This window comes from Cimex lectularius, unplaced genomic scaffold (genome assembly GCF_000648675.2).
Source record: "Cimex lectularius strain Harlan isolate CLEC.00 unplaced genomic scaffold, Clec_2.1 scaffold72, whole genome shotgun sequence".
Lineage (NCBI taxonomy): Eukaryota > Metazoa > Arthropoda > Insecta > Hemiptera > Cimicidae > Cimex > Cimex lectularius.
Genome location: NW_019392678.1, coordinates 564,624 through 577,243, shown reverse-complemented (window position 1 = coordinate 577,243; position 12,620 = coordinate 564,624). Strand labels below are relative to the sequence as shown.

General features: G+C 34.4%; 2 protein-coding genes and 1 non-coding gene across 5 annotated transcripts in view; 1 reads left to right on the top strand and 2 right to left on the bottom strand.

Moving 5' to 3' along the window:
* Positions 1 to 12,620, top strand: part of LOC106667049 (zinc finger protein basonuclin-2) — a 284,164-nt gene that overhangs the window by 117,960 nt on the left and 153,584 nt on the right. The gene's annotated exons all lie outside the window — the stretch shown is intronic.
* Positions 1,387 to 1,459, bottom strand: Trnas-acu. The gene has a single exon. It is a non-coding gene; the product is annotated as a tRNA-Ser (tRNA).
* On the bottom strand, positions 4,287 to 4,984 carry LOC106667051 (histone H3-like). The gene has a single exon (XM_014394686.2). The coding sequence runs from the start codon at positions 4,960 to 4,962 to the stop codon at positions 4,558 to 4,560; it is 405 nt and encodes a 134-aa protein (XP_014250172.1). The 5' UTR covers positions 4,963 to 4,984; the 3' UTR covers positions 4,287 to 4,557.

Genomic DNA, 12,620 nt, shown 5'->3' with positions numbered 1-12,620 from the left:
AATATAATAAAAATAATTTTTTGTTAATGAATTGAGTTGCAATCACAAGAATGGGCAATAACGTTTATTTTTTGTCGAATAACATATATACAATGTAATTTTTACATTAAATATTCATATTCCTTAATGGAGATATTCTATGTATAAATAAAATAAAATAATCTAGCCTGCTGATCATCCAAATATTTTGAATTAAAGAATTGCCTGATTGTCTTATGAAATTGAATTGTCTTATTAAACATAATAGTGGTAATGGTATCACTGCATTAAAATATATTTTTTAGAAATCATAAATTAAATTATCAATACCTGATTTCAAAACACACAAAAAAAAAATGTGTGGGCTCTTATGTGAATCGTGCCATGTATTTATTAATATATTGTTATTATATTCAAGTTTTCTGTTCGTTCAGAATATTTTTTAGAAATCGATCAGTTTGAGGCTAGCTTAAATATATTTAATTCATTTTTATTTTGCGCCTAATGAATTATTAACTAGAAGAAATCTACTGCAGTTTCCTGTGCGGTGAGCACACACTCCGTTATTCCCCTAATTCATGAACAAAATGAATCCCAAATTAATTAATTACGGAAAAGTACAGCTTGTCGTCGCAAGGTGTTAATTATCAACGATAATAAAGTAATATTAGGGAGACGGGTTAATTGCCGGAGCGCGGACGATTTTATTTTTTAAGTTATGCCTTTCGTAATCGTTTCGACGGAAGTGTGCAGTTATTGGAGCGAGGCTGCGTGAGTGTTTATGAAGGTGGTGACAGGCACAAAAAGGGTTGTAGTTGATTAATCATGGGACACTATCAAAGGGTTGGATCGGACGCCAATTACAAACCACGTGGTCCCGGCTGATAACCAAACACGGCCACTTCTCACGCCCTTATCTAACGGTTACAACCCTTTTCGACACTTTATACTTCTTCCTTATTCCTTTCTTTACGAGGAATAATGACTACAAAAAAAAAGAACTTCACGTGACACGTCACAGTTTCAGCAGTTTTCACATGATGGGTAAATTAAAAAACTGATAATATATTCTTTGTAATATAAACTTAACGTTATCATTGACTAAAATGATTCTCATGTTAGCAACAGTCTTATGGCAAAGCAGAACTGATGACTAACAGACCACCAACTTGTAGACCCTTAACGCAATTGAACAAATAACTTGTTATTGAATTGTACTTATGAAATTCACTAGTTTTCGTGGTCCGTTTGACCAATTACTAGCCCAATTGTACATATGTTTGCATGTTTGATGTCTCATAAGTTACCTAAACCTTAATATTTTTTTATTCACTAGTTTTCGTGGTCTGCTTGACCAGTTAATATTTTTTAATTAATTACGATTTTTAGTTGAGATAAAAAAGTCATTGTCACAAGCGGGATTCGAACCCACGACCTTCGGCTAAGTACGCCGCTGCTCTGCCACTTGAGCTATCGTGACTTCGATCCACATTTTTTATTTATTTTTTAAACAAGTATAATTTACAGCACAATTCTAGTTTAAATGATTATTTGAAGATCGTGAGAGGCGGTCTGATGTGAGATAGATTTTAGAAAAATATTTTCTTTATCGTGCCAACGTTTCGATCTTTATTGAGATCATCTTCAGGGCTCAAAGTGTTTGTTTTCTGCGTAATTGTGTCATTACTGCGTGTCGTGTTGATAGTGCCAACACAAAAATAATACAATTACGCAGAAAACAAACATTTTGAGCCCTGAATGACCTCAATAAAGATCGAAACGTTGGCACGATAAAGAAAACGTTTTTCTAAAATCTATGTCACACCAAACCGCATCTCACGATCTTCAAATAATCATTAACTAACGGTCACTAAATATCACCCATTTCTAGTTTAAATGTAATAATTTGGAAGAAAAATATTATGTAATCTAAAAATCTCGTGGTAAAGAGATACATTAGGAATTACTAATACTAAGAATCGGAAATGTCTTGATATTTGTGAGGAGTACAACTTAGTTATTTTAAATGTTAGGGTTAATGGTGATGAACTGGTAGAATGTATTTTTATTGGAAAAATGCGTTCGCCGGTTCATGATTTATGTTCTGTCAGTTCCTCAATATTGTCTAAAGTGAAAGACTTGGAGTGATTCCAGAAATCTTTTCTGACCATCTTTCTATTACAGTTAAAATATAATATAATGATATGATATCTAATAAGAACGAATAAGAGTAAGAGTATAATGGCCCTTGCTTTCAAAATTTCTTCGGAGAAAAACGAACTATAGAAAATTGTAAAGATGAACATGAAAATGAAATTTGTTGTTTGGAATAAGAGAGTAAAATTTGTGGAGATTCATTATTAGAATTCTTCAATATAATAGAAAACATCAGCTTCCTGTAAATTAAATATTCATTATCCAGGCAGAAAAAAAGAATGATTTGACTCGGTTTGTTTTAAAGAGAAATAAAGTATTTATGAATAATTCTGTTCAGAAGAATCAGTTCTGATATTACAAAAAACTGTATTTGAAAAAGCTGTAATTGAATAAAAACCTTTGCAATTTAAACAAGAAGCATTATTTTCTATCGTTAATTGGTAAATTCAAAATAGCAAATGATTCTCAACTATTTTGAAGTTCTGTTAAAATATTTAAAAAAGGTTCATTTGCAAAAAGAACATTAATATTTAAGAATTTAAGTTATTTCGAATGGTTATACAATAAAAAAAAGAACGCTATCCATATATTATATGGAAACTTTTTTCAACGGTAATGTATAGGACACAGAATTTATAGTTCTGAATTGCAAGTTCTATTAAAAGCTAAAAATGGAAAACCTGGTGCTTTGTAAACATGAACCTTATGGATTTTTTTAATACACTCCCCACATATTTTTCTGGATGTTAGTTTCATTCGGTTCCAAATGAATTTTATAATTCAGAAATCGAGTACCTAAATTTCAAAATTTTTGTTTATATTTCCATTGCCTAAAAAAGAAACAAGGAAGATGTGGCTGTTACAGAATATTCTCTTTCATTGATGACGGAGCAAAAATTTTCACGGGGTTGTTGCTAAACAAATTGTAGCAGAGTTAATAAATAGACACATGAAGTAATTACTAAATACTAATTTAATTTCAAGCAAAATTCCGTGCATATTATTCCACAACAGACCATATTGTTTTGTTTAACTAATTTAATCTATTTAAAGTGGGCGGCAGGAAGTTAAAAAAAAAAAATTTTTATTGAGATAAAAATTTAATAAAGTAAGATTGTTTGATTATTTAGTGTTTTGATTGAATAAATATAGTGAATAAACATTGCCAGTACTACGACTACTACATTTAAAAACGATATCTGGTGAGACGATAAGAATTGAAAAAAAATTAATTAAAAAAAATACTTGAGAGGTTATTATTATTGTCTTTTTTAAATCAGAGTTATACGATCAACTGATTGTTCAATAAAAATGCAGATGTCTTAACCCATTTATCTTCAGGGTCGGTCCAATAGGTTTTAGTAGGCCAGGATTTAATGTCCTCCATGGCAAAATCGACTTAGGAGAATTATTGTCCTGTTCAACTTGTTGAACCATGTCATTCCCAAAACCATTCCAAAAAAGTGATAACAATTTTAGTCAAATTTTGATTTTCGATATTTCTTAACTTGTTTTTTTTTTTTTTTTAATGTTTTGTTTTCGGAGCGGTGGACAGACTAGTGAATACCGGCTCTTCAGTCAATACGGCTCTCGAGGCCTAAGGCAGTTTACTCATCTTGTTGTTACAGGCCCTTTCCAACCCTTTGTCCGCATTTTGGCCAACAAGGATTACAGAGAGGGAGGGTTTCCCTTCGGCTAATACAGTTACAAATATTAATTGTTTATATTATCAATTTACCCCTAGAGGAGCTTATTCTCCAAACCTCTTTTGTCGATAGAAATTGTTTGCTTTGTTACAGATGGTGTACCTTACTCGAATATCCATCTTGAATGTGTGTATGCGCGCGTTGTGTGTGTCGTTTTTTGGATTAATATTTATAAAAGTTTGTTTTGTTGAAGATTGATCTATTAGATTTAACAACAACATTTATATCGGTCCAATATAATGCGAAGTTGTCAGGTTTTTCTTTCCTGGTTGTACCAACGCTCTTTATGGTACTGTTTTTACACTGCATTATAGTTAAATATATTTTTTTAACAAAATCTTTCCAAGATCCTTAAATTATTTAATTTTGTGCATATTTGTTGGTTTAGCAGACTTTGTTGGTGAAAATAATGAACGAATGCATGCATAAAAATGCCTCTGTTTGGTGGATTTTTATGAATTTAGCTGTAAAAGTCATTATCTTTTGGTCAGTTCGAAGAAATGAAAAATCTGATAAGGTTTCTCATGGTCACCTCTTTTATTTGAACTTTAATCCAAGCTGAAACGTTCGAATGAAGTAGTACTTTGAAGTCTAGTTGTAATGATGTCATTTTAGAATGAGGTCCGTATTATATTATGCACGTTGTTGCAAACCGTGAAAAACGGTGAAAGATTATGCTTTACAACAGGCCATTGAAATTTGGCAGGAAAACAGCTTAAGCACGTTCCCCACGGATACGCCTGGCAAATTGGATGTCTTTAGGCATGATGGTGACTCTCTTGGCGTGGATGGCGCACAAGTTGGTGTCTTCAAAGAGACCGACCAAGTAGGCTTCAGAAGCTTCTTGAAGGGCCATGACCGCAGAGCTCTGGAAACGCAAGTCGGTCTTGAAATCCTGAGCGATTTCTCTGACCAACTTCTGGAACGGCAGTTTCCTGAGCTCGGTGCTCTTCTGGTACCGACGGATTTCCCTAAGGGCGACAGTTCCGGGCCTGTAACGATGGGGCTTCTTTACTCCTCCGGTGGCCGGGGCCGACTTCCTGGCTGCCTTGGTAGCAAGCTGTTTCCTCGGAGCTTTTCCTCCGGTGGATTTACGTGCTGTCTGCTTCGTACGTGCCATAGTAGTGTGATCTGAATGAACTTCTCAGAACGAATGATGAATTAACATAACTTAAGGTCGTGATAACAGTATGAGGTTTGTTCTGGTTGTTTGTTGTTAACGAGTTATGATGGCATTTTTGAATGACGTTGAGACTTAAGATCGTAATGTACGGTTCTGGTTATTTTTGGTTGAAGTTGTTAGGGGGACAGTTTTGAACAATGTTAGGTTTATGTCACAATGTGGAGGTGTTATAGTGAAAATTTGAGTGAAGTCCATGTTTTATTAAACATGCACGAAATTATAGAGAATGTGAAAGCATAGTTTGTTTATCACCAATGTCAATGGCAGTTTTAAGCCGTAATGTGGAGTATGAATTCTGCTATGGTTATGGTGACTAGTAAGATGTTATTGATTGTTCCTCTTCCTCTTCTTCACCATGAGGTAATCCAAATCCGCCATGATAATCTTGGAAGGCATAGGTGGAAATGTCACGGGCAGCCCCTCCCCCACGGTTTAAGGATGCCTTTCCATTAACTCCTGAGTTATTCTCCGGACCTAATGAGCCACCTTAATGTTTCCCAGGGCCGGTCTCTGGAACGATTTGTCTCCCTGTTCCCCTTTCCCTAACGGATTTACATACGGAGTGGGCTCAAGGTTGGCCACTTCTCTCTATACCGGCGTGACAATTTCGTCAAAGTTCGGGAAATGTCAACCCGATGCCACGCCCTGCACATCTGCGAACCGGCTAGACGCCTTCCCCTTGGCATTCAACTCTTTGCCAACTGGAGAAAGAAAGTAAAAAACAACAGTTCTGAACATTAACTAATCCTGTCACAAAAATAAAAGTTATTATCATTTTTTTTACTTTCATGAACAAAAGGAAAGCATTATATTTAAATTCTCAAGGTCAGAAAGCTTAGTTGATAGGATCACGACATTTACAACAACACCTGATTATATAAAGAAGAAATAAGATATAAAAATATCTTTTTTTTTTAATATAATCGTAATGTATTTATATAAACGAAATAAAAACCATTTAAATTAGCTGACACTTATTCGATTTATCTACAGATATCGCTTAAACAAATCTCAGATTGTTTCCCTTAATAACTTGAAACAATAATTTAAGACAGATGAATTGATTTGAATTTTGACTTATACGAATTTTATATTTCAGTAAATTTTTAAATTTTCGTTATTTTTCGTTTGTACCCAGTAATATTAAACTCTTAATGCAATTTGATTTTGATAGTTACGTAGATGGGAAATTTTATTTGTTTTTAATATTTAAATGTTTCTACTTAACCTTAATGTTAAATAAATCGACTTTGTAGAATTTAACAGTTACCGCGTTTGGGTAATTTAGTAAAGTAATTTGTTCTATACTCACAGATTATCACGCTTACAGTTTGTGTTCTTTGATAATTTAATTTATTTGTATATAGTCTAGAACATAAGCATTTTAGATAATATGGTAAATTCCTTTATATAACAAAATAACATGCTCATTTTTTTGATAGGTTAATAGGCGATTGGCACGTCCAAAAACACTTTCATGCTTTAATATTTGCGAAGTGGTGTATCAATTTTTTTATAATTTAATAAATAAACATTTAGATAGGGCTCTATTTTAATAAATATTTAAAGTATACTTTAAGTCAGCAAACAAGCCAACATATCAACTACACACTGAAGATGTTAGTGGTAAATTAAAACAGTAGTTTTGTGGTATTGGTAAGCTTTTCCAATGCTAATAGAAATGCATTTAAATTGAAAACCCAAAACCACTCGGATTTAAGTTTTCTTTAACCATCTTGAGTATTTTTGTAAATTAATAGTTTGGTTTGCTCCCTGGTTGCTTTGACTTTTGTTATTTGTACTCTGTACTTGTTTAGTTTAGCTTGTTTGTAGGTTCAGATTTTTATATATATTTGCATGTTTACAATTGGAATAGTTTGTATATTTTGCGTTACAACCCTTAAACAAACCAATTGGTTTAGTATTAATTGCTTTGTTTCTTTTAACTCCACTTTCTGTGTATTTATTTCCAGATTTATATGTTAAGTCAATAAAAACAAAATCGAAAGAGCATTAAAATTAATAAACAGTACAAATGCAGTCAATGAGATTATATTATTTATTACAAAATAATTACTATTTATTATACATTAGAAACAACCAGACATGAAAAACTAGTTAATAGTAATCACTTGTCTAAATAAATTAGTCGGTTAAATTAAAGAAAATAATTTTGACATAAAATATTTAAATTGTGAGATTGAGAAAATGAGCCATTATTATGGGCATTGAGGATTATTTTGGTCGTCCTATCCTTGCATCATTTAACAGAACGAGTCCGACCAAACTAAAAATTAAAGTATTTAAGATCATTGTGTAAGGTTTGAAGATTTATTTTTGGCGATTTCTGAGTTTCGACGCGAAAGAGTGTATTTATTGTTTCATTAATAGTTCACAATTTTGCGTCATTTAATGCCTCAATAAATTATAAAAGTCATCAAATAAAACCGTTGCGTAACCCAAATGGGCGTGGATTCTGTCGAAAATCCAAGAGTCCACTATAAAGTTGATATCAGTCCTATTTTGCAAATTTTCACACACTTAATCTCGTGAAGGCAAAAAGACCGGTCCGAACTCTCGTATAATTAATTCAAATCATATTCACTCATTATGTATTCAATCCTCGCGTCCCCGTGTTTGTTGTCCGATTACGCTGTCTTCGGATATTAATTTAGACATGCAGTCTCTGGGCATAGCATATCGTCTGTTTCGACCCAAGGGGATATTCAAATTCGTCGTCGCGTCTACACGCGCACTGACGGTCCACCGTCGACGACTGTTCCGCAAATAGCACAAGTTTTAATTGTAGAAACTGTAACCATTTCCTTATCATCGATTTGCCCGTCCCGCTTCGCCATTTCGTCGGTTTTTACACCAGGGTGGAATGGGGTCGAAATGAATGGTGGCCGGTAGACAATGCTAAGTGGTCGACTAACACTTGACATATCAAGTGGTAGACAAACAGACTCCATACAACCGGAGTAATACCCGACAATATTACTTGTGTGGCCCTCTTCTCTTGACAAGTCAAAAACTCATTCTCATTGGCGCCTCCATTGTGAGGCTTCAAGGGCTAAATCATTTTCACTCTTTCTTTTTTCCAATCTTCCTTCAAACCTTCGGGAGACTCCAATTCGGCCCTACTTAATCTCTTAACTCCTGTGATTCCCACCTTTGTTCATATGTAAATTAATGGGGAAACAGTCGAGTCTCTTGTTATTTTCGAAAACGTAGTTTTCTCAACAGTCTTGCTATTCGTCTACCGACATTTTCTTCAATTCTGGTCCTTTCTACATGGACTTTTGAGAGAGTATGCTAGGCAACGTTTAACTTTGCTGTTATCTCAGTTTGACAGTTATTTGATTTCCTCTCTTGCCAAATGATTATCACTACCCTCTCTTTGTCTACCTATAAGTAAATACGGATTATCTCTTTACCTTTTAACTTCAGCACAAAAAACATAGGTTAGAAGATTACACCTTAAGCATATTACCTCGAATCTGCAAAAATTCTCTTTTTTTCTGTCTGTCTTTCTGTCTCTCTCTCTCTCTCTCTCTCTCTTTCTCTCTCTCTCTCTCTTTCTGTTTCTCTCTCTCTTTCTGTTTCTCTCTCTCTCTTTCTTTCTCTCACTCACTCAATAGTTTATTCTTCCTATGTACTTCGTATATTCATATGTACTTCGTTTTGCTTGTCTATCTGAGATGAGTCGATATAAAGTGTTCAGAAAGGTGGTGAGCCGAAGTGAGGAGCGTAACGATCAAAAAGGTTATTATTATCTCCATAATGGTTAAACGGAAATGTGGGTTGATAATAATTATAATAATAATAGCAAATCAGAAGATCCACCTACGCGCACGCAACTCACGCAATTCGCTTTCGCTAACATTCAGATACTATTACGCCTCCCTCTTTCTCTCTCTCTCTTTTTTTTTCTTTCTTTCTTTCTTTCTTTCTCTTTCTCTGCTTTCTCTTTCTCTCTCTCTCTCTCTCTCTCTCTCTCTCTCTCTCTCACACACACACACACACACACATACACACAAAATATGTACATCGATCACACTAATGTTTTACGGTTATTATGTATACAGTTGCAGACAAGTGTTTATCTGTATCCGTGACTTTGATCATAATGTATCACTTTCTTACAAACACAAATTGCAAAAGCCAGCGAAGAGCCAGTTATTCTTGAAGTGAAGATCTCAGGATTTGATATCTTTTGCCAGGAATTCACTTGCATGAGCTTAGCGATCAACAATTACACGCTAGACTTGCATTAAGCATCCCATAAGACTTCCTTGAAGTAAGTTGCTATTTTTAATTCAAGGGGAAAAAAACCACAACATAGCGTGCGTCAGTGCATCGGTGTCTCGGTGGTAGTTGTTTTTTTCTTCGTCTTCGAGCCTTCGTCCTTGTTTTGTTAGGATGTCCTTTGTCACACGGTGTGACATAGCCCACTTGACGTGATACCCACTCGAGTCTTAAGCCTTCGCCAGGTATCTCTCGTTATTAACTGAATTATATGATACAACTGTCCTCCTACGTGTTAAAAACAAAAAACAGCATTGTCGAGGCAATTTAAATGTAATAGCCGGTCGACAGTGCAGGTTGCCTCGGTAACAGACGAGTCTTTTGACGGTTGCCATAGATTTTGTTTACAAGACGGGCAAATTCGACGCTGCTCTAATCGGATTAAGAGTTACTAAGCGGTTACAGCTTAGTTAAACATTTCTATATACGATGGTCATAATTGTACATCAACTAGAACTAAATCTAAAATGATTTAAGATATATTTAGCATCCTACTTTTAAAACTATACGAGAAATATCATCTTATTAGCACTATTGATGCCACATTATGATTTAACGTTTTAACAATAAGGTTTGTCTTCAGCGTACTCTTTCAGTTTTTTACAGTTTTTAGACAGTGATTGTGGATCGTGGTAAATATTGAAGGATCTTTTTTTTAAACCCTAGTTGTGAATTTAATTGGTGTTGGTCTTTCGCTGTATGCAATCCCATGTGGGTGATTCGTCTTTTTATGTCAAGAGCACCCATAGCCAAGTAAGAGTGAGTCGTAAGGACGCCGATGTGATGATGTCACATCACGATTTAGACCTTGCGGTCCGCACATCTGTGAATACGAGAAAAAAAGGAGCAAAATGTCCGTGTCTTTCGGACTGGTCGTCACGTTCTTGGGGTCGCAGCGGCATGCGATATCGTTTATTGGCGACGAGGTCCGTTTCGAGTCTCGTTAAAACATCTGCATGGAAAACAGTAATTAGAAAATCGTAAAATCGAGGATGATATTTTTTCCGTCCAATTTTCCCCAGCGTTTCTACTAATTCGTCGACTCTCTTTCAATTGCAAATTTGTCTTGGCGTCTTTTTTTTTTTAAACCAAGGCTGACGACGTATACTCATTCGAGACTTAATGTCCAGTCATCGAGTTTCGAATTAGCCTCTCGTTGATATTTTATGCCCGACTAACGACCAGATGCACACTGTTCACTAGGCCGAAAAACGGTTCAATTAACTTTCTTTCGAAAAGGTCTTTTGACATTAAATTATAATTCCATTTAAGGAAAAGATACAAATCTGCTAGGCCATGGTCTATTTAATTACGAATTCTCCGTAATGGTCAATTTCTCTAGTAATCCTGGTTGTAAAATAATTTATATATTATATGATATACAATTTATATAAAAATACGGCATTTGCATTCCTCTAATCGCGAAGAAACAGGAGGAAATGATTTTATATCAAGAAAACTAATTATTACATATCAGTTTCGTCAATAAATTACATCTTAACGTCAAGAATTTTCACTTTTGTTGTTCAACAGTTATAATTTTACAAGTTGATTTTTCAAGATCTCCTTCCGGCTCCAGCTAACCTGAAAATCCATTTAAATCAATTTGCAGTCATGTTGAAAATTATCAGGTACAAAAACAATTCGGTGATGATACATACCAAAAAGTATGCTGGTTAAACCGGTAATATAAACTAAAACCACTTCATCAAAATTATTCTTGTAGCATTATACTTATATTATTTATACCGAAAATGTATGTACTATTTTTTTGGTAGCACGATTTCTGCCAGAAACCATTTAGCAAGTTAATTTTAATAATATCTACACCAAGGAAATTCTATTAGCACATTTTTTTTGTTAGTACATTTTTGTAATACGCACCAAAGTCTTTTATAAACTACTTTAAATAAATAAGCCTTTTTATTGGTTTATAATATGTACATAATTGAAACAAATTTTTTTTTTTTAGCTTTTTCTTCTTCATCTTTTTTTCCTTCTCTTTCTTCCTCTTCTGCCTCTTCTTCTTCCATGTCATAGGCATTTATAAACCGGCCCTATTTAGAGCGAAGACCTCTCCCTTTTCCCTCCAAGCTGTCTTATCTCTTGTGAGTATTCGCCATGGTAACCTGATTTGAGTTTTAAAATTTTTACATCTCCTAGCCGTACCTCGCATATTTCGAGGATATCTATGCCTTTTTCATTCATTGCATTTTCTAACTCTATCAGTTTATCTTCATTTCTTAACGATCTTACATTTAATGTTCCAATTTTTAAATTGTTTTTGTTGTTTTATTTGAGTTTGGGAGTGGGAGGATGTGGTCTCAGTTTCCCTCGATGGCCAGTCGTTCTGGGAAACTATTCTATCCTTACAATTTTTAATTGTTTGCGTTTTGCTTCCATTTTTCAGTTCCGGGTCTTTCCTTAAAAGCTATGTTGTCAATTCGTTGCTAAGTTAGTTTATCTACTGTTTGTTCACGTAGATAGGCCTTAATTGAATTGTGATTCTCATTTTTTAGGCCTACTTATTTCATATCTTTTTTCTTTGTTACATTTTGCTTCGTTGGGGTTGGTGAGTTCGTTATTTCTCTTTTCCTTTTCGGGCTTTCTTTTATTACTAGCCGATCTGAGATGAAAAAGCCATTTTTCCCTCCTCTCTGGCCTTCTTCATTTCTGGCATTTGCTCCCTAATTTTCTCTCTCTTACTCAATTCCATATCTCTGCAATGGTGATTTCGCTACCTTTTAGGTTCTTTTTATTTTTTAGTATGATTATCTTTTTCCTGTCGTTAATCCGATCAGTATTGGCCTTATTTGTCCCTCTTTAGCCTGTCAGAAACGCTGACGAAATCTAATTCTCCTTCTATCAAGTTGACTTTAAGCTTCTATCTTAGCAATTTTATGACAAGTTGTTCAGTGTCGATATATCTTTCATTGCATACTTCTTTCACGTTGAAAATTATAAAAACTATTGATAAAAACTGGGATATTGTCCCCTAAGAATAACAAAAACGTCACAATTTTTTTACAATCTGCCACTTGAATTAATGAAGATTTGACAGTTGAATTAAAGTACATATAATAATAATTAAATCTAAAATTAGTATCAATAATAAGGATTTAGGAGGGGTCGGTGGCTGCAAGGGTTTAGGCGTTGTCACGGCGCTCATCACTGTAAGGCAAAGGTCCCGAGTTCGAATCCAGTGACCCTTCATTCGCACCCGACATACTTACAAATGGGCTTTTTTTCAAAAACACTGGCACCCAGAGGGTTTATATGACCTCTGC

Coding starts and splice junctions, on each gene's coding strand:
- LOC106667051 (XM_014394686.2), bottom strand. CDS start 4,962: ATGGCACGTACGAAGCAGACAGCACGTAAATCCACCGGAGGAAAAGCT.